Source organism: Thalassophryne amazonica, chromosome 13 (genome assembly GCF_902500255.1).
Source record: "Thalassophryne amazonica chromosome 13, fThaAma1.1, whole genome shotgun sequence".
NCBI classification, from domain to species: domain Eukaryota; kingdom Metazoa; phylum Chordata; class Actinopteri; order Batrachoidiformes; family Batrachoididae; genus Thalassophryne; species Thalassophryne amazonica.
In genome coordinates, this window is record NC_047115.1 from 86,012,162 (window position 1) to 86,035,741 (window position 23,580).

The following is a 23,580-nucleotide window of genomic DNA, read 5'->3' on the forward strand; positions in this document are numbered from 1 at the left end:
AAATACAGTCTGCTGTGTAATGACCATCCGCATAAAGTACCAGTTTGCAAACCAACATTCCTCACAGTGTTGGGTAAGTACAATTTTGTACCTCTTTGAATCAAGCAATCTCAAAGAAAGCGACCATCAACTCCACTCTCAGCCAGCCATCCACCACAAACGCAAGTAACTAATAATTTGTCATCATATTATTTTCGCTTCTTACCTTGTGTTCGTCTTTTGGAACTTTAAAACACGTTGAATCCGGCCATAAGTGGGCTTATTTGTTCGTGACACTCCACAGAAAAAATAATATCCAGTTGTATTTCCCATAAAGTAATGCTGTATGTTGTTATAATCCATCAACGTCCATTTTTATTCCATGAAAAAGTAAAAATATGACGATAAAAACGCGTCTTTCCCGTGTTTCCGATACTTTCGGATTTTCCATGTGACTTGGCCTTATTCACTAACCTGTTTATAAATCCAGCGTAAGCTCCGTTCTTGGTACGCGCATTCTTCTGGTGGACGCTTTGGAGTAAAACGTGCGTTCCAAGGCAGTTACGCATTGAAGATTTTGGCCATTCAGAGCTAACAAACCCACTGACATAATATAATAATGTTGATATTTACTGTAGAAATAGGAATGTCCCTTGTTTCCAAGAAAAATTCAGGGAAATTAGTTTTTTTTTTATTAATTGTGCTCGTTAAGTTTCTTGTGTGGAAATGGTGTGTTTTGTATTGGTTTCAAAGTTGAAGTTAGTAAGTAAGTCTAAGCAAGGTAGATGACTGACAACCTAAATAATTTCCTTTTAATTTACTACAGGCATCAGGAAAGACCGTGCCTCCCGGGTTGCCCAGTATTATGCTGAGACTGCTGAGACACGTCCAGAGAGAAGAGGTGGTGCACGAAATATTCAGGAGAACAAACAGCGAAGGCAATTAATTGTTGAACACATACAGTCCTTCACATGCAGGGCCAGCCACTATGGACGGAGAGGAGCACCAGGCCGCAAGTATCTCCCTTGTGATCTGAATGTACGCAAGATGCATGAGCTCTTTGAGGCTCTCAACCACACGCACACGAGCTACTCCCTGTACTATTCTGTGTTTGCCAGTGACTTCAATCTTGGCTTTGGCCACCCACCTACGGACACATGTTCTGATTGTGCCAAATACAAAATCAGAATTTCTGATCCAAACTTGACTGAAAGAGAGAAGCAAATAGAATCTGCATCATTCATTTTGCATCGCCGCAGAGCTCGCATGTTCTATGACCTTTTAAATAGGGTTGCTAATGATTATGTAACAGTCTGCTTTGATATGATGCAAAACTTGATTCTTCCGAAAACTCCAATAGGACAGGCTTACTACTCACGTCAGCTGTATCTGTACTTATTTGGTGTTGTTAGACACCATGGAGAAAACAGTCACCAGAGAAAAGAGGATGTCCACCTCTACATGTGGCAGGAAAATTAAAGCAGCAAGGACAGCAATATGATTGCATCTGCATTAAATGATTGCTTCAAGGTTCGCCTTGAGGGTGAAATCTGTAAATCCAAGGGGCTTCGGCTGTTTAGCGACTCTTGTTTTGGGCAAAACAAAAATCTGACTGTGGTGTCCATGCTCATGGAACTTAAACAGTTTTTTCCCAACCTTGGCATTGAGCACACCTTTCCAGTTAGAGGGCACAGTTATCTCCCAGCTGACCGTGTTTTTGGTAGGATTGAACAGAAGATCAGGAAAATTGACTCAATTCTGCTACCACAACAATATCATACTCTCCTGCAGCAGTTTGGCAATGTTTACATTTATGGCACAGACTGGAAGGCATTTGATTATAGGTCAGCCACAAAAGAATGTGTGAAGGCTCAGAGAAGCTTTAAGATCAGTGATGCACGCATGCTTGACTTGAGCACCAACAAGGTTGGCTTCAAGACGGTGTACAAAGGGGAGTACTGCTTTCACAGTGTGTTGAAACGGGGCAAGCAGTGGGCTGACCTGAAACCTGCCATACTTCCAAAGCAGTCCACAGTGAAAGTCTCAAAGAAGCATGATGTGCTGGCACTTCTGGAAGCAATAGGTGTGTCTGATGGAGTGAGGGCTTTTTATAATGAGGCATTATCTGAGGTGAATGAAAATGCATACCAGAGTGATGAGGATGCACAGTAAACGCAGAAACACACGCACACACACACTGTGGTCTGTCAGACTTGTCAGACATCCTCCTTACCCCTCTGAGGATGGTGCACACACAAACAATCCCACTCAGTTTTTGGTCTGGCAAAGTTGTAAAATCATCCCTCTTACCTCTCTCAGAATAACACACAAACACAACTGTGGTCTAGCAGAGTTGTCTAACATACAACTTACCCTAACCTCTCTCAGGATGGCGAGCACACACACAAATACGTACAGGTTCAACACTAAACTTACTACTGAATGTATTGATTATTGTTTTTAAATGGTGTTTTTGTCATGCAAATTTAGGTGGCACTTCAGTAGGTTCAAGATGTAAGAATTAATTTAATATTGAGCACTAAAGTAATTTCTGTGTGTGTTAATTTTTGTTTTATGTAGCAGGTAAATTGCTACTTTTCCTTTTCATAGGTTCAGCATTTTACTGAATAACTTGAATAACTCGACTACGTTCATAATAGTTTGCTGTTACAGGTTCAGCACTTTACTGAATAACTTGAATAACTCTACTGAATGTATTTTTTTTTTATCAAAGTTCATAATAGTTTGGCGTTACAGGTTCAGCACTTTACTGAATAACTTGAATAACTACTGAATGTATTTTTTTTATCAAAGTTCATAATAGTTTGGCGTTACAGGTTCAACACACTATTGAATGTATTTTGTATCAATATTGATTATTGTTATTTAACACACACACACACTTGAGAGTTGTCAGATATCCCCCTTACCTCTCTCAGGATGCCGCACACACACATACAGGTTCAGCACTTAACTGACTACTGAATGTATTCTTATCAATGATTATTGTTTTTAAATTGTGGTTTTGTTATGCTATTTAGGGTTGCACATTGAATGGATTGCATTTAAAAAATTAACTGACTGTTTAGTTAGTTGTTTTCCATGGTGGATAGTCTTATAACGTAAGATTAAGCATGTGGGAATGAATGTTATGAAGTGTTACTTTATTATTGCTTTTATTACAAATTGTTTGATGAAATTTCCTGATATCTACAACATGTTCTCTTGTTTTAAAATCAGAAAGACAGAAAAAAAATGGATGGATTTATTGCATTTTGCATTGCATTTTGAAAAAAGAATGAGTGGATTTATAGCGTTTTGGAAAAAATAAAATAAACTTTGGATTATAAACAATAACATTATTGTTAGATTTGTCAATTATTGTTGAAAATGTTGAGACTGAACCAACCATCTATTACAACAGGACAAACTAAATATTTGCAAAATTTGTTGATCTGGATAAATAAAAGTCATTTTTCTCAAAACAATCAAAATGGATTTAAAGCATTTTGGAAAAGAGCTCTTCACATGTACAAATTGCAAGAAAAGACAAAGCTTGATATTTTATCCAGGAAACTTTTAAAGTTTAATTTACAGCCTTCCAGTAAACGTTTAAAGTTTAATTTACAGCCTGTGGTTGAAAGCTCTCTGCTAAGAGTGAAAACCTTCATTCCAAGAAGGAATAGGCTGTATTCTGATAAGTATTATATCATAGTGATTGTGTATAGGTTTTATCAAAATTCATGTGGATTGACCGGATTGTATTCTTACAATCAAAATATTCAGTATATGATTAGTCAGTAAATGACAGAATACTCACATTTGTTTTTGCTATAAACAGGTCTGAAAACACTAAAGTTTGTAGAGTTGTTCAAATCTTTTCAAGGAGAGTCAAACAGGTTTGTAGCACCCACGTGCGGCATGTGCAGAGAAAGGATGCATTCATATCAAGGGGGATATTTGAATCTGCTTGGTTATACAACCAAGCTGGCATGCACACCCACGCTATGTGTGCTAGCCAGCAGCCAGCAGCAGATAGCCCAGTAGTCTGGGCTCTGTTTATAGCAGTAGGCAGGCTACTGAGCTCCTGCATATATGCATAGGGCCAGCGGCCAGCTATTAAAGCTGAGAGATTTGTGGTGGAGTACAACTGCCACTGAGGTACATATGGTTCAACTGTATGTATCAGATTATTGTTAATATTGTTGTCTTAATATTCATTTTTTTGTTTGAAAATAGTACCAAGTTGTAGCCCATGTCATGGTGGTTCAGAATATGTAACTTTGGGGAGTTCACCTTTTGTAGTTTTAGAGCCTATTCCAGACAGACAGAAAGACAAAAGTAGCCATTTATGTATATAGATGATATAATCGAGGGTCTAACATTCTGAGATGGAGAAAAGAAAATAAGTCTGTGGGGTTTCAGGGAAAATGTACTTCAGGGCTGTGTATGAGTGTCTGCAGAACTGATCCTACCACACCGGAGAGTGTAGCAGAATTCAGAAATATCCACGGCTCTTTGGGTCTCTTTCTCTCTCTCTAGATCTAAAAATGTTGACTCACCATCAGGTTCTCTGGAAGGTCTTCCAGGAAAGGAACTAACATAAAAAAACCCTGACTTGTCAAGGGGACAGGGTCAGAGGAACCCTGTCAGCTCTTTCAAATAAAATTATGTTCTGTCATTATATCCACTACAAACTCTTTAACAGTGCAAGTTTTATATATATATATATATATATATATTTTTTTTTTTTTTTTTTCTGTTTATCTTAAAATAATAAGCAACCACTTTTGACATAAAAGCAGAAATAAATAGTGAAAACCATGAAAATAAACATTTCTCCAACAGTGGCACATAAAATAATTCAATAGAATAGAATCATAAAATAATGTGCAAAAATAAAATAAAATTCATTGAAATTCATTGAAAGAAAATTCATTCTCACCGATCTCTGGGTTTGGCAGGACACATGCACAATATTGCGCTGGGCCCCAGTTAGGCCACATGCTTTCTGAATAAGAACACTGCACTTTTCCACACTCCAGTGCACACGCGGAACGAGGGCCAGGATGAAGAAGTTCTTATTTAACGTGGGTAACCAACGAAAGCCCTGAGCAGAAGCAGAAGGGCCCACAGCACGTGTCTTTCACTCCTCCCCAACACTCCTGTTGAAAGTGACCGTTTGGAACTTGGCTGTAACCAGAAAGTGAACACGGTGTCGCAGACTGAACGGTCCGCCCCTAAAAATCAGCTAGCCTTTTGCATCAAATGGATTTATGGGATTATTAACCATCAGATGATAAAGGTAAAACCGCTTAAATCACGCTAAAGTCAGTTTTAAGCAGAAAGGAGGCCATTTTAAGCAGAAACGAGGCGAAATTCCGTGACGCTTTGAAATGTCGGACGCGCAGTGAACGCATCAGCTAGCAGCTCGTTTAGCCACCGCGCTCTGATTGCTTCCTCCGCCTTTTGTGATGAAATAATGCTGAATTTATGTGGAAATGATTGTTGTACAAAAGCTTCAGATATCTGTCACTGAGATAGATGATGACTGGTGTGCAGTATTTCAATTTCAATTTATTTTCATTTATATCGTGCCAAATCACAACAGAGTTGCCTCAAGTCGCTTCACACAAGTAAGGTCTAACCTTACTAACCCCCAGAGCAGCAGTGGTAAGGAAAAACTCCCTCTGAGGAAGAAACCTCAAGCAGACCAGACTCAAAGGGGTGACCCTCTGCTCGGGCCATGCTACAGACATAAATTACAGAACAATTCTCAAAACAAATATACAGGAAATGCAGTTGGTGCACAGGACAGGAGGGTCTCCATCACAGATACAGCTCCCATCTCTGGATGGAGCTACACCTTAAACAGAGAGAAAAAACAGAATCAGGCATCAGAAAGACAAGAAATACTGTATAATTTGTCAGCATTAAACAACAAGAAAAACAGGAAATACTAAGGTGATCACTGGCCACAAGCCATAAGCTTCAGTAAAAGACTCAGAATTTAGGTAAAGTTGAGGCTGCGGCACGCTCTGTTTATTAATAAAATGAATTAAAAGAGTAAAAAGCATAGAACTATACTATGCCAGTATTGCTAGCCATACGAAAGGGAAAATAAGTGCGTCTTAAGTCTGGACTTGAAAGTCTCCACAAAATCTGACTGTTTTATTGATGCAGGGAGATCATTCCACAGAACAGGGGCACGATAAGAGAAAGCTCTGTGACTCGCAGATGTCTTATTCACCCTCAGGACACAAAGTAGTCCTACACCCTGAGAACACAAAGCCCGGGCCGGTACTTAAGGTTTAATTAGGTCAGCTAAGTAGGGAGGTGCCAGTCTGTGAACAATTTTATAGACTAGTAGCAGAACCATAAAATCTGATCTCAGTGGGACAGGAAGCCAGTGAAGAGATGCCAAAATGGGTGTAATGTGGTCAAACTTTCTGCTTCCTCTCAAGTCTGGTAGCAGCATTTTGAACCAACTGGAGAGCACTAATACTGGACTGTGGTTAACCAGAAAGTAGAACATTGCAGTAGTCCAATCTAGAAGAGACAAATGCATGGATCAGGGTCTCAGCATCAGCCATAGACAGGATGGAACGAATCTTTGTGATATTTCACAGGTGGAAGAAAGCAGTCCTCATAATATCTCTAATGTGGAGGTCAAAGGACAATGTAGGATAAAAAATTACCAAAGGTTCCTCACTTTGTCAGTGTGATGTATGACACACGAGCCTAGACTGTTAACTGGTCAAATTGATGCCAATGTCTCACTGGACCAAGAACCATCATTTCAGTCTTATCAGAGTTTAAAGGGGAACAGGAACGCTTTTTGAGAAATTGTTTGTGCATTCCTTGGTAAAAAATTAAGTGTTATTCATACACTTGCAGAATGTTAGAGTGCAGTGTAGATAATGTTATTTTAATAAAATTTGCGACTAAATTGACATGTAAATCACCACTGGCTGATGTCAGTGGTCACATTAGGTTGATAAACAGGTGTATGTTTCCTGCCCATGCCTGTGTCGTCCAAGGACATGGACACACTTACACACACCACTCACACACAGAGATGTGCACACTCCAACGACTTCATGAATGAAACTCAGTCAATAAAGGATAATTGTGTTTTTTATATATATATATATATAGAGAGAGAGAGAGAGAGAGAAATTTTTCATAATGATTTTAGGAGCTGCACTGCACTGAAAACTGCAGCAGGAGCTTGGTTCAGTTCAGCAGCGCAGCATAATAATGCAGATCCGTGTAACTTTCAACACTAATATTTGGGAATGGGTGGGTGTCAGAGTAAGTTTAATACTTTATTGACATGATTTAATGTTAATTAATAATTCAAATTTTAAAAGTAAGACGTTTCTAGACATCAAACTTCTCACTAATGCAAGGCAATTTTCTAAGGATTTTATGTGGATGAGATTACCAGCAGTTATCGGCATGTATAAGTGAGTATCATCTGCATAGCAGTGAAAAGTAATCCCAAAATGGCACAATATGTGCCCAAGGGGTGCTATATAAAGGGAGAAAAGCAGGGGGCCTAAGAGGGCCCCTGTGGAACCTCAAATTTCATGTCACTAAGGTTAGAGGTAGTGTTACTGTACAAAACACAGTGAGAACGACTGGTCAAGTATGACGTCAACCATGCAAGGGCACTCCCAGTAATCCCAAAATGATTTTCCAGCCTATCAAGTAGAATATGATGATCCACTGTATCAAATGCAGCACTGAGATCTAACAGCACCAGAACTGTAGTGGCAAGCAGAAGATCATTCACCACTTTAGTGAGAGCCGTCTCTGTGGAATGATATTTTCTAAAAGCAGACTGTAGTGGCTCAAAGAGATTACTCTCAGTATGATAGTCCATGAGCTACCGTGACACCACTTTTTCCAGAATTTTAGAGCAAAATGATAGATTTGATATCGGCCGATAGTTTTTCAATACACTAGAGTCAAGATTAGGTTTCTTAAGTAATGGTTTAATCACTGCAGATTTGAAACATTTAGGAACAGATCCAGAAGTCAAAGAAAGATGAATCATTTCCAGCACAGTCGGCCCAAGAGTGGGCCACTGGTCCTTAAACAGTTTTGTTGGTATAGGATCAAAGAAACAGGTTGTGCTTTTTGTTGACGTTACGAGTTTCGTCGGCATGCCTAGTGAGATACTATCAAATTCTGTAAATCTAGGTAATACCTCAGTAATGGTGCCCACCTCAATAGCAGGGTGTAGTGGCTGGTTTAAGGCATGCTGGGATATGTTTAACCTAATGCCATCTATTTTCTTCTCAAAGTAATCCAGAAAATCTTGTGCTGTAAGAGGAGAGCTCAGTTTGAAGCAGAAACGAGGTGTTAATCCGTGAACTGCTTCATGGGGGTGGGGGGGGGTGGGGGGGGGGGATTTATAGGGGGACCATTGGGTCTCCGACACCGGATCGCTGGCATCCCAGTCCAACATGCAAACCGCTACGCCTCAACCTCCCTGTGCTTCAAGGGTTGAGTGCTTCAAGCTAAAGCTAGGGGACAAGCTAACAGCTAACGTGTCGACTAACTCGCGTTCTGATTACTCTCACTAAGCGAACCCTTGGTGAACAGCTCACTCACTTGGCAGCCACCGTTTCAGCAACTTTTCTCACTTCTCTCATGATTTTTTTTTTCTCTAAACTGGCTCACTTTTATTTTAGCACCACTCCAGCCCCATGTCCTCTGTCCGTTGGTCATGCTGTGTGTCTTCCCCCACCGAAAAGCACCCAACTACACCAGACTACAGATTAAATGAACCAATCACTACCCCCTGCAGCATTTTAGGGACTTAGAAATGCATGGGAAAAAGTAATACTGAAGTATACTAAAGTAATAATGGCTGGAAAAAGCTGCAGTCAGTGCTTTGGTCACAGGCTCCATCTCCATCTTGGTTGATTAAAATGTCTCCTTGTAAAATTATATAAGTTATTTTAACCTACTCAATTCACCTGACTGAATTCAGGCATGTAAAAGTCACTTGACTGAATTAAGTAAATGTCCCATTGAATTCACCAGACTCAGTCTCTGTTGAAGTGCGTTTTAAAATGCATACTTCAAGCTTCATATGAGTTTTTAAATTACAGTATGTTAATAGATCTACTATAATCTGAATTCTGATTAATAATTTCTGCATTTTTTGTGAATTTTATGATCATATTTGGTGCGCATATTTGCAGAAAGCTGCAGTAAACAGTCTCACGTTACCTCATTCAACTGTGCTGACAGCTCCGTCTTGTCCAGGAGGGCAGAGAAAAAAACCATACCTTCCGCTCTATCATTGGTGGAACCCCATGACATAAGCCAATCAGGACCATCAACCCACGTGGCGGCATCTCTGAGGTCTTTCTGGACAAAACACCACCAAAAGCAGACAAACTAACATTGCCTCATGCTGGACAGAAGTAAGAATGGCGAAATGAGATTATTCCAATGCACTTGTCTAACAAGTCAGAGAATCAGGTGCTCAAAATTAATTATATCTGTTTTTGTATTTTATTGTTTTTTTTTTTTATTTATTTGTTATTTTAATCAATTTAGTTTTGCAAAGGGAATATATGACCCATTCAGAAATACTTCCATTTTAACTTTTACACTAAAATTTATATCGTGATATATACCGTTACGGCAAAGGGATTCAATTTATATCATGATATGAATTTTAAGACATATCGCCCAGCCCTAGCCTGGATATTTTAGTATTGTTAGTTTATGGTTTTTGGTCATGTCCCTGCTGTCACTGCACTCCCTTGTCTGTCCCTCCTCATCTTTGTTCTTATGTTTCACACCCAGTTTCATTTGTATCACTGTCACACCCTCTGATCACTACACTCTCTTGCCTTTCACCAGTACCTCATTCCTGTTGGCCATGCCCCGTTTTGTTAGTCATCTCCTCGTTCTTTTGTCATTTCACTCTCTTGCCTTGTCTCTCATCTTTGGTTGTCCATGCCCTCCTCCTGCCAGCTCACCACACCTGTTTCCCATCACTGCCAAATTATCCACCATGTATTTAAGCCCTGTGAGTTCTGTTTGTAATTTCTCATTCGTTGATGTTATCATCTCTGCTTCAGCTCTCCTGCCTTTGTTCCTTGTTCCTTGCCATTGTTCTTTATTGCCTCACCGTGCCCGACTGTGCTTGTTTTCCTTGACCTCGTTTTTTGTCTCCACCCTCGTACTACTGTTTGCCGTGCTCTTGACCTCAGCCTGTTTTTTGATGACATCATTGTTTTACACCTTGTTTGTTGTTTTAAAGCCTTTTAAATCCAGCACCTGCTTGTGAGTGTGCATTGTGCCTCCTACCTGCTGCTGTGCCCAGCTTCCCTGTGAATCATGACAATTTCATAAGGGCCCCAGAATGTCGGTTCATGAAGGCAGATGTGTTAAATGGACAATATGTTCTCATTTGAACCCGCTTAAGATTGTGGAGATGATAGTAGACTTCAGGAAGAATCCACCATCACTTGCCCCACCCCCCATCCTCAACAATACTGTGCCTACTATGGACACTTTCTGGTTCCGGGGATCCATCATCTCCTAGGAGCTGAAGTGGGCCTCCCACATAGACTCCATCAGGAAAAAGGCACAGCAGATGTACTTCCTCAGACAGTTCAGGAAGTTCAACCTGCCTCAGGAACTGCTCATCATCTTCTACACATCCATCATCCTTTCTGTCCTGAGCATCTCTGTCTCTTAGTTTCATCTGCCTCAAAACATGACAGGCACAGAATTCAATGAACTGTCAGGTCTGCAGAAAAAAATCATCGGAGCCAGCCTACCCTCCATCCAGGATTTATACCAATCCAGGTCAAGTTGGTAACATCTCTACAGATCCCTCACACCCTGGACACACACTGTTTAAACTCCTCCCCCCTGGTTGACATTACAGAGCTCTGTACGTCAAAACGAGACACAGTTTCTTTCCAATGGCCATTATACTGATGAACAATTTAACCTGCCAAAAAACTTACTGATTTATATACCTCATGTACAACTTAACTTCAGTCTGTTTACATTCATGTACACATTTTTTTTCTTATTGTACATTTTATTTGCACATTTCTTTTGCAGATCTCTCCTAAAATCTCATGAACAGCAAAATCACCAGTGTTAAATTATGGATCCACATTGGGTCAGTGAGCTATATGTAGACACTGGCAGTGTTAATGTAACACTGTCAATGTTAATTTTACACTGGTGATTTTGATGTGTAAGCAATTTTAGGAAAGATTTTATGTTAGTAAAGACAGCGCGGTTATGTCAGCCACCCAAGAGATTCTGGGACAACTGTAATGATCAATAATTGTCTTGTTCAGACCTCTACTGGTGATTGGCTCTCACTGCGGTATTGTATCACTTCCTGTTCCGGAGCACAGCGGTGTTTTGCTGTATCTGTTAGCTGTTTAATCTGCGTAGTTAGATTGATCTAGATAACTAGATAACGATTTATTTCACAGTGTAATCTTCACGTGCCTTAATTAAAGCACGAAAATTAAAGATTTAAGCAAGAAAATAAGAACAACCCCAGGTTTCTTTTCAGCACTGTAGCCAGGCTGACAAAGAGTCAGAGCTCTTTTTAGCCGAGTATTCCTTTAACTTTAACTAGTAATGACTTCATGACTTTCTTTGCAAATAAAATTTTAACTATTAGAGAAAAAATTATTCATAACCATCCCAAAGATATATTGTTATCTTTGGCTGCTTTCAGTGATGCCGGTATTTGGTTAGACTCTTTCTCTCCAATTGTTCTGTCTGAGTTATTCTCATTAGTTACTTCCTCCAAACCATCAACATGTCTATTAGACCCCATTCCTACCAGGCTGCTCAAGGAAGCCCTACCATTAGTTAATGCTTTGATCTTAAATATGATCAATCTATCTTTGTTAGTTGGTTATGTACCACAGGCTTTTGAGGTGGCAGTAATTAAACCATTACTTAAAAAGCCATCACTTGACCCAGCTATCTTAGCTAGTTATAGGCCAATCTCCACCTTTCCTTTTCTCTCAAAAATTCTTGAAAGGGTAGTTATAAAACAGCTAACTGATCATCTGCAGAGGAATGGTCTATTTGAAGAGTTTCAGTCAGGTTTCAGAATTCATCATAGTACAGAAACAGCATTAGTGAAGGTTACAAATTATCTTCTTATGGCCTCAGACTGGACTCATCTCTGTGCTTGTCCTGTTAGACCTCAGTGCAACTTTTGATACTGTTGACCATAAAATTTTATTACAGAGATTAGAGCATGCCATAGGTATTAAAGGCACTGTGCTGCAGTGGTTTGAATCATATTTATCTAATAGATTACAATTTGTTCATGTAAATGGGGAGTCTTCTTCACAGACTAAGGTTAATTATAGAGTTCCACAAGGTTCTGTGCTAGGACCAATTTTATTCACTTTCTACATGCTTCCCTTAGGCAGTGTTAGAAAGCATTGCTTAAATTTCCATTGTTACGCAGATGATACCCAGCTTTATCTACAACCCCTGGCAAAAATTATGGAATCACCGGCCTCGGAGGATGTTCATTCAGTTGTTTAATTTTGTAGAAAAAAAGCAGATCACAGACATGATACAAAACTAAAGTCATTTCAAATGGCAACTTTCTGGCTTTAAGAAACACTATAAGAAATCAAGAAAAAAGGATTGTGGCAGTCAGTAACGGTTACTTTTTAGACCAAGCAGAGGGAAAAAAATATGGAATCACTCAATTCTGAGGAATAAATTATGGAATCACCCTGTAAATTTTCATCCCCAAAACTAACACCTGCATCAAATCACATCTGCTCGTTTAGTCTGTGTCAGGTCCGTTGCCCTAACTGGACCTGGCACTTAAACTGTGCCTGAGATTGTATCCTGCAAAACACAGTTTCTCAAAGCACAATCACACATAAAGAAGACAACTGTTAGACAGAGATCTCTTTTGTGAGCTTTGCGCAAAGGGGAGAAGCTTCGGAGAGCGCGTACAAACCTAAGACCAACCTTGCTTCTCCTGCTCCTCTCCGCCGCCCCTCCGGCGCTCTGCTCTTTTATTAGAAAAGAAAAAAATCATAAACAATACAACGTAGCATCAGGGTACATTGTGTTTGGGGAAGGGAGGGGTGAACGGTTGCTTGTGAGTTACGGTTTCCTGTGAAACATCTCGTTTCTTTCACGGAAAGAAGGGAGTAAGCAGTTAAGTTTTGATGTCAACAGAGTCCTGAAGCAATCTTTAGTTCATCACTGTGGCTGAGCAATCATTTAGCTTAAATGCAGCATATATGAATGGGTACATAATTATTATGATTAAATGAGTCAATGAAGTATAAAACAATATAATTCAGACAATAATAAATGTAGAATCCTTTAACAATTCAGCTAAGACACATATTCTTTCAGTCTTGTGGCTGGTTTCACTCCCACATCACACAGATAACAGTTGATACAGTTCATTTCACAAGAAACAGAAACTTAACTCAGACTACTTTTGATTACATTGAATATCATGTAAGCAGGCAATGATTAATTAAATAAATGATAACTCGTAAAATCTCCATCAGTCTGCATCTAAAAAGGAGTGAACACACCTTGGAGAGCTGTTGCACCAAGTGGACTGACATGAATCATGGCTCCACCGCGAGAGATGTCAATTGAAACAAAGGAGAGGATTATCAAACTCTTAAAAGAGAGTAAATCATCACGCAATGTTGCAAAAGATGTTGGTTGTTCACAGTCAGCTGTGTCTAAACTCTGGACCAAATACAAACAACATAGGAAGGTTGTTAAAGCCAAACATACTGGTAGACCAAGGAAGACATCAAAGCGTCAAGACAGAAAACTTAAAGCAATATGTCTCAAATATGAAAATGCACAACAAAACAAATGAGGAACGGATGAGAGGAAACTGGAGTCAACGTCTGTGACTGAACTGTAAGAAACCGCCTAAAGGAAATGGGATTTACATACAGAAAAGCTAAACGAAAGCCATCATTAAAACCTAAACAGAAAAAAACAAGGTTACAATGGGCTAAGGAAAAGCAATCGTGGACTGTGGATGACTGGATGAAAGTCATATTCAGTGATGAATCTCGAATCTGCATTGGGCAAGGTGATGATGCTGGAACTTTTGTTTGGTGCCGTTTCAATGAGATTTATAAAGATGACTGCCTGAAGAGAACATGTAAATTTCCACAGTCATTGATGATATGGGGCTGTATGTCAGGTAAAGGCACTGGGGAGATGGCTGTCATTACATCATCAATAAATGCACAAGTTTACGTTGATATTTTGGACACTTTTCTGATGTTTGGGGATGATGAAATCATTTTTCAAGATGATAATGCATCTTGCCATAGAGCAAAAACTGAAAACATTCCTTGCAAAAAGACACATAGGGTCAATGTCAACCAGCAGATGTGATTTGATGCAGGTGTTAGTTTTGGGGATGAAAATTTACAGGGTGATTCCATAATTTATTCCTCAGAATTGAGAGAGTCCATATTTTTTTCCTCTGCTTGGTCTAAAAAAGTAACCGTTACTGACTGCCACAATCTTTTTTCTTGATTTCTTATAGTGTTTCTTAAAGCCAGAAAGTTGCCATTTGAAATTACTTTAGTTTTGTGTCATGTCTGTGATCTGCTTTTTTTCTATAAAATTAAACAACAGAATGAACATCCTCTGAGGCCGGTGATTCCATAATTTTTGCCAGGGGTTGTATCCATGAAGCCAGAGGACACACACCAATTAGTTAAACTGCAGGAATGTCTTTCAGACATAAAGACATGGATGACCTCTAATTTCCTGCTTTTAAATTCAGATAAAACTGAAGTTACTGTACTTGGCCCCACAAATCTTAGAAACATGGTGTCTAACCAGATCCTTACTCTGGATGGCATTACCCTGAACTCCAGTAATACTGTGAGAAATCTTGGAGTCATTTTTGATCAGGATATGTCATTCAATGCGCATATTAAGCAAATATGTAGGACTGCTTTTTTGCATTTACGCAGTATCTCTAAAATTAGAAAGGTCTTGTCTCAGAGTGATGCTGAAAAGCTAATTCATGCATTTATTTCTTCTAGGCTGGACTACTGTAATTCATTATTATCAGGTTGTCCTAAAAGTTCCCTGAAATGCCTTCAGTTAATTCAAAATGCTGCAGCTAGAGTACTGACAGGGACTAGAAGGAGAGAGCATATTTCACCCATACTGGCTTCTCTTCCTTGGCTTCCTGTTAATTCCAGAATAGAATTTAAAATTCTTCTTCTTATAAGGTTTTGAATAATCAGGTCCCATCTTATCTTAGGGACCTCATAGCACCATATCACCCCAATAGAGCACTTCACTCTCAGACTGCAGGCTTACTTGTAGTTCCTAGGGTTTTTAAGAGTAGAATGGGAGGCAGAGCCTTCAGCTTTCAGGCTCCTCTCCTGTGGAACCAGCTCCCAATTCGGATCATGGAGACAGACACCCTCTCTACTTTTAAGATTAAGCTTAAAACTTTCCTTTTTGCTAAAGCTTATAGTTCGGGCTGGATCAGGTGACCCTGAACCATCCCTTAGTTATGCTGCTATAGACTTAGACTTCTGGGGGGGTTTCCCATGATGCACCCAGTGTTTCTTTTTATTCACCTCTTTTTGCTCTGTATGCACCACTCTGCTTTTAATCATTGGTGATTGATCTCTGCTCCCCTCCACAGCATGTCTTTTTCCTGGTTCTCTCCCTCAGCCCCAACCAGTCCCAGCAGAAGACTGCCCCTCCCTGAGCCTGGTTCTGCTGAACGTTTATTCCTGTTTAAAGGGAGTTTTTCCTTCCCACTGTAGCCAAGTGCTTGCTTACAGGGGGTTGTTTTGACCATTGGGGTTTTTCTGTAATTATTGTATGGCTTTTGCCTTACAATATAAAGCGCCTTGGGGCAACTGTTTGTTGTGATTTGGTGCTATATAAATAAAATTGATTTGATTTGATTTGATTTGTTATTGTTATTTTCATACTTGTTCTTGTGATGAATTTGTTAAAGCTTCTGACAGCTTGTTACAGCTACATCCAGTTTGATGACAAATTTAAGAAGAAACAATCTGCATAACATGGTTGTTATGGATGGTTGTATCAGGCTGGATGGTCAGGAATTGCTTGACACAAATGCACGACTCAAACAAACAGCTCTGGTTTTTAAAAGGCTTTACTGTTGTGGATAGCAGAGGCCGGTACATGAGTAGGTCAGACAAAGAAAAGCAGCAGTACAAAAATCGTCATGAACCAAGTGTTGTGAAAGTGTAGTGACACAGACCCACAACAGGGGGCGCAAATGAACGGTCAATAGATGAGCCAAAAAGTAACAATTTAATGTTGTGAAGGTGCACAACGAATACACAGACAATCACAGAATATGATAACAGTCAATCCACAAAGGTGACGTGTGGGCAGGCTTGAGGATAGAAGACGTCTGTCCTGAGAAGAGCCGGAACCACACGATTTCTGCCGCCACCGAACCTGGTGAATACTGGAGCCGCCAAGTCCCGAATTCCCAGGTGATCACCGTCCCCGACTGTCGGATCTGGTACTGCTGGCGAAGAACAAAGACAGTCAAGTGTGGGTGGTGGGAATGCCACCTCCACCTCTAACACACACTCGTGCAGCGTCTGTTTAACCACTTATCTGACGGACGTAGGACGAAACAGTCGCGACCCACGCCGGTCCTCTGGTTGAAAGCTGCAAAACAATAGCTCTTAGAATCAATTACTAAAGGCAGAGAAAGTTACCTCCATTGAAGTACGATATCTCGGCAACGAGGTGGAGATGACGTCTGGTCTTTATGGAGTGAGATGATGTAGAGTAGATGGGTGACAGCTGTCAAGAGATAATGAGTGACAGCTGTCACCCCCGGCTGTGTCCGTGGCGGCAGCGCCCTCTCGTGCCTGAAGCCCGCACTTCAGGCAGGGCGCCCACTGGTGGTGGGCCAGCAGTACCTCCTCTTCTGGCGGCCCACACAACACCAAGAGAAAGACAAGAGAAGCAAAAACAGACAGACCCAAACAGAAAAACCCCAGCAAGACAATAAACAAACCAAAAGCAATGGAACATGAAAAATAACAAACAGATCAAAAGAAAGAAATAAAAACAGATAACCAAACAAACTCAAACCCTGACAGGTTGGGTTCAAAATTGCCCTAAGACACACTGTTGCCACTCATTGCATTTATTATTATTATTATTATTATTATTATTATTATTTGTTATTCTACTGCTGTATCCACAAGTGCCTTGATTTCTGTTTCATAAACATTTCTTTTCCTGCTCTTTTTCTCGGTTGACATGATAAGTACATGTTTCGGGCTGCATGTGTGTGTGTCTGAATATTTATGATGTGTGTATGTAGAGGGTGGAATATGAGGCAGATCAACATCTGCACAATTCAAGGTAGTGTGAGGCTTTTACTTGCAGGTGTGCATATGAGCAGTTTTCTAAGTCTGATGTTTGTTGTTGTTGTTGTTGTTTGTTCATATGTACACACAGCTTTAGTATGAATCCACAATGTTTTATAGATGAGGACCCTGGAGGAGAACAACAGTAATAATCATCATACATTTTTATAACATCTTGCAAAATAAGTCACAAAATGCTTCACAAGGCCTTAGTAACACAAAAAGCTATTTTTAAAAACAGTCCTTAATACTGAAAAAAAAAAAACTTTCCCTGAACTGTGGTTCTCACAAAACCTTGTTCTGTTTGAATGTGCTTGTTAGGTTTTATGATATTTTATGCACACAGACAGCGGTGATCGTATGACCTCCAATCTAGATGTGTGTGGAGGTTGTACCTCCGACTTCTTTTGTTGGTTGTCAGAGGTAATTATCAGCTGGAAGATTACATATTGGGTAATGTCAGGTGAATTATCACAGTCTGTGATAGACTGTGGATAGCTGTAACCTGCATTAACATGGCCTCCAGTTCATTCCCACTCCTCTGGCACTAAAAGAAACCACTTAGAGCCTCTATGATTGGGACCACTGATCTCTTCTGGTACTGAGGTGGAGGTGAGCCTTAGCCTTTATTTGAAACACAATTAAAACCCTTGCTAAAAATGTTTGGATGTGTAGTGAATAGCTGGATGTCATCAGGAAGCTTCCCAACTTTACCACATGGTCAGTGGAACCACATCAAAACATGCAGATAGTTCTAACACAGCAGAAAAAAGAAACAACGGTGTGACACAAACAGTTTTAAGGAGATACCACCCTGTTGAGATACCAGTGAGCTAGTGGCTATAAGAACAAGCCATTGACTTTATTTTTTTTACATGTTCATAATTATGACAGCCAGTGAAAAAAGCAAAATAAATAAATAAATAAAATGCTGTCAGAGGAAGAAACAATGAGAAAAACAGTGACAGAGTGAAGGGTCACACACAGGTTAACCTTGTTTGGACTTTGTTGGAATAGCAGAGCTGAAAGATAAACAAGTGTGTGAAACAGATGCAGACCTGCATTCCTGCCATTGGACAAAGTTCACCATGAAAACTCAGCATTATATTTCCTCGCTCATCCACACAGATATTGGGGAGATGATGGTCTAGTGGTTAAGGTGTAGTCTTCTGCTTGAGTCCAGAAGATCATGGGTTCAAATCCCCGCCTGACTGGAAAATCACTAAGGGCCCTTGGGCAAGGCCTTTAATCCCCTATTGCTCCCAGTGTGTAGTGAGTGCAGTAAAGCGCTATATAAATGCAGTCCATTTACCATTTACAGATAGAGAGATAGATAGATATATATATAGAGAGAGACAGAAGCAGAGAGAGAGAGAGATCACACATGCGGAGAGCTAGAGAGAGGGGGCAGAGCACGAGACAGGAGTAGAGAGAGAGATCGCAAATGCAAGACATGCGGCAAGATAGAGGGCAGGGAGTGAGAAACCGAGGTGGAGAGAGAGAGAAAGAGAAGCAGAAAGCAAGATCACACATGCAAGAAGAGCAGACAAAGTGAGAGAAATCCACCTGAGCTAAACTCTGTTCTCTGTGTATTTTTGCTTTCTTGACATGGTTCCATGGATTACTTAAAAACAATTGCACATGGAGAGTGGAGGAGGGGGTGGCGACAGAGGGCTAGCAGTGAGTTTTTTACGGCAGTTTACAACATACAGTTGTATGTAAAAGTTTGGGCACCCTTGATAATTTTCATGATTTTCCTTTATAAATCATTGGTTGTCTGGATCAGAAATTTCAGTTATATATATCATATAACAGATGAACACACTGATATTTGAGAAGTGAAATGAAGTTTCTAGTATTTACAGAAAGTGTGCAGTAATTATTTAAACAAAATTAGAAACAAAATTACAGGATCATAAATTTGGCCACTCTTGTCATTTTATTGATTTGAATACATTTAGCACTAATTACTGGAAAACAAAATTGGTTTCGTAAGGTCATTGACACGTGACCTCCTTACACAGGTGAATCCAATCATGAGAAAGGGTATTTAAGGTGGCCATTTGCAAATCTGCTTGCATCTCTTCTAATGAGTGGCAAACATGGGAGCCTCTTAACAGCTCTCAAATGACCAGAAAACAAAGATTGTTTAACATCAAGGTTTAGGGGAAGGTGTTATGTGGGCCGCTGAAGAGGAGGTACTGCTGGCCCACCACCACCAGAGGGCGCCCTGCTTGGAGTGCGGGCTCCAAGCACGAGAGGGCACCAGACCCAGAAGAAGTGACAGCTGTCATTCATCCTCTGCACCAGCTGTCACTCGTTCATCATCATCATCACCACCATAAAGGCCGGACTGCAACTCCACCTCCTCGCCGAGAAATCGCAACTACTGAAGAGGTAATTTCTCTGCTGACACATACGTTGTATAATAATCTGAACTTCTGTTGCAGCCGTTTTCCTGGTGGTTTTCCTTGTCTGTGGGATTGGCGTTTGGTGTGACAGCGACGGCTTCGCCTCACACTCCAAACCAGATAAGTGGTTAACCAGGAGCTGCACGAGTGTGTGATTTGAGGTGGAGGTGCTCCCTCCTAACTGTGTACAGACTGTGGATTACTGAGTGTGCGGACTCACACTCATTCATCTTATCTCTGCTTTCTGCCAGCAGTACCAGGGTCGACAGCCGAAGACAGAGGCCTCCTGGGGACTCGGGACTTGGCGGCTTCAGACCGTTGGTGGTGGAAGCCGTGTGGGACGCGGCTTCTCTCTCGTCGGGGATCTTCTATCTTCGAGCCTGCCCACACGTCACCTGGTGTCAATTGACTTTGCAAATTTCTGTGTATTTAGTTGTGTATTATCACAACATTAAATTGTTACTTTTTGGCTTATTCATTGTCCGTTCATTTGCGCCCCCTGTTGTGGGTCCGTGCTACGACACCTTCCCAACAGAAGGATACAAAAAAGCTATCTCAGAGATTTCAGCTGTCAGTTTCCACTGTGAGGAACATAGTGAGGAAATGGAAGACCACAGGCACAGTACTACTTAAGGCCCAAAGTGGCAGGCCAAGAAAAATCTCAGATAAGCTGAAGCGAAGGATGGTGGGAACAGTCATAGTCAACCCACCGACCTGCTCCAAAGACCTACAACATGAGCTTGCTGCAGATAGTGTCTCTGTGCATCGTTCAAATATACAGCGCACTTTGCACAAAGAGATGCTGCATGATGTTGTAATGCAGAGGAAGCCTTTTCTGCATACATGCCACAAACAGAATCACCTGAGTTATGCTAAAGCACATTTGGAGAAGCCAGCTTCATTTTGGAATAAGGTGCTGTGGACTGATGAATTAAAATTGAGTTATTTGGACATAACAAGGGGCGGTATGCATGGCTGAAAAAGAACACAGCATTCCAATAAAAACGCTTGCTACCTACAATAAAAATTTGTAGCTGGTTCCATCATGCTGTGGGGCTGTGTGGCCAGTGCAGGTACTGGGAATCTTGTTAAAGTTAAGCGTCACCATGGATTCCAGGCAATATCAGCAGATTCTTGAGAACAATGTTCTAGAATCAGTGACAAAGTTGAAGTTGCTCTAAATAAATATTGATGTATTTTTTTCTGCTGGGGTGCTGTTTATGCACTTGTCTAAAGTGCAATTTGTTTAAAGAATTATTGCACTCTTTCTGTAAATCCTATAAACTTCATTTCACTTCTCAAATATCACTGTGTTTGTTTGCTATATGATATATTTAACTGAAATTGCTGATCCAAACAACCAATGATTTATAAAGGAAAATCATGGAAATCATCAGGGTGCCCAAACTTTTACATACAACTGTATGTACTCCCGAGGTGTAGGTCCACCTAACCTGCATGTCTTTTGAGGTCCATGGAGAAGAATGCACCCAAGAAACATGATCAAATGTCTGTGTTTTTATAGAATCACTCATGGTTTATGTACTGTGTTTGGGCCTCACAGGTGAAGCAGATGGATGAGAAGCTGAGCAGCTGTGAAGCTCAGAAGGAGCTGACAGCATTGATACACAAATTGGAGCTTATGGAATTCGAGAACCAGTACTACATGGAGAGCCTTTCCAAGTCTGAAGAAAAGGTCAAAGATCTGCATTTCACTGGTGAGGACAGTTATGGGAGAGTTGTTGTTTATTAAAGAGGAGAGAAGAAAACTTGCCCCGTGGAAGAAGCATGAGATGTAGCTCTTAACACTCTTGGAGGCCAAACTGCGTTTATTCTGAGAATTCTCAGAACTCATTTATGGAAATTATGGATGTATTAAGACTCCACCAATGCATTTAGGATTGAACGCACATTAGTGGAAATACCCTGGATTTGGATCTCACACGTGGTATTGCTGTCACGAATATTGACATCATGCCTCTTGCATTGGTGATCTCTGATCACTCACTTATTAAGTTTGCAGTTTCACTGCTGTGTTTAGTGGAACAAGAACCTCATTCATCGCTGCGGCGACACATCAACTCCTGAACTACAACTGAACTCAAAGCAAGACTGCCTGATAGCTTCACATTTGGAAAATGCCCAATCAGTAGACAGTCTTGTGGACAGTTTAAACTCAGTGCTCAAACTACACTACATGATTGCTCCACCTGTATTAAAACCACCCCCCTGTCTAGCAGCAGATGTCTAGCAGTTTCCTACTTTTAAAGGAGAACAGAAATGTCCACGAATTATTTATAGCATAAAATAAACACAAAAAATGTGTTCTTTTGATAGTTCAACAAACACTAAAGAATATAAAACATCCACAGAAAACCTTGTTTTAGTCGTGGTCTGAGAGGCTTTGACATCGACCGGCTGCCGCCATTTATGTAGGTCAGGCGGGTGACGTCACTGGTTGGGGGAAGATGAGCCTCGTTCTGAGATTCCCTGCGGGAGGCACCAACAAAGAGGTTATATATGACTACTAGAGTCCGCACTCCCAGTACTGCCCACTAAACACAAATGTCCCTTCATGGACAGTGACATGACGCCTCCTAACGGGGCAAAATGTTGACAAAGTTCTTGGATGTTAATTCGTTTTCAATGGGGATTCGCGACTGAACACACTCAGAAAAACACTTGCAAAATACGTGTTAAAATGCCATTCTGACCTGGATATTGAGCCAGTAAAATTAATTAACATTAAATCATGTCAGGAAAGTATTAAACTTACTCTGACTCCCACACATTCCCAAATATTAGTGTTGAAAGTTACATGGATCTGCGCTGTTAAGCTGCGCTGCTGAACTGAACTGAGCTGCTGCTGTTTTCAATGCAGCGCGGCTCCTAAAATCATTATGAAACACACACACACACACACACACACACACACACATATATATATATATATATAGAGAAAGAGAGAGAGAGAGAGAAAGAGAGAGAGAGAGAGACCAATATATAAGGCCAAGCATTCATGATATGCACACTCTTAAGGCTATGAAGTAAAAACAAAGTAGAAAAGGGAGTGTTCACAATAATAGTAGTGTGGCATTCAGTCAGTGAGTTCGTCAATTTTGTGGAACAAACAGGTGTGAATCAGGTGTCCCCTATTTAAGGATGAAACCAGCACCTGTTGAACATGCTTTTCTCTTTGAAAGCCTGAGGAAAATGGGACGTTCAAGACATTGTTCAGAAGAACAGCGTAGTTTGATTAAAAAGTTGATTGGAGAGGGGAAAACATACGCAGGTGCAAAAAAAAATAGGCTGTTCATCTACAATGATCTCCAATGCTTTAAAATGGACAAAAAAAACAGACGCATGGAGGAAAATGGAAAACAACCATCAAAATGGATAGAAGAATAACCAGAATGGCAAAGGCTCACCCATTGATCAGCTCCAGGATGATCAAAGACAGTCTGGAGTTACCTGTAAGTGCTGTGACAGTTAGAAGACGCCTGTGTGAAGCTAATTTATTTGCAAGAATCTCCCGTAAAGTCCCTCTGTTAAATAAAAGACGTGCAGAAGAGGTTACAATTTGCCAAAGAACACATCAACTGGCCTGAAGAGAAATGGAGGAATATTTTGTGGACTGATTACAGTTAAATTGTTCTTTTTGGGTCCAAGGGCCGAAGACAGTTTGTGAGATGACCCCCAAACTCTGAATTCAAGCCACAGTTCACAGTGAAGACAGTGAAGCATGGTGGTGCAAG

General features: G+C 40.5%; 1 protein-coding gene across 1 annotated transcript in view; it reads left to right on the forward strand.

The window, feature by feature from the left end:
- shtn1 (shootin 1) overlaps positions 1 to 23,580 on the forward strand; it is a 244,496-nt gene that overhangs the window by 142,215 nt on the left and 78,701 nt on the right. The window contains exon 10 of the mRNA XM_034184229.1: positions 21,390 to 21,543. Within this exon, the coding sequence (XP_034040120.1) occupies positions 21,390 to 21,543 (154 nt within the window). The remainder of the gene's footprint in view (positions 1 to 21,389; positions 21,544 to 23,580) is intronic.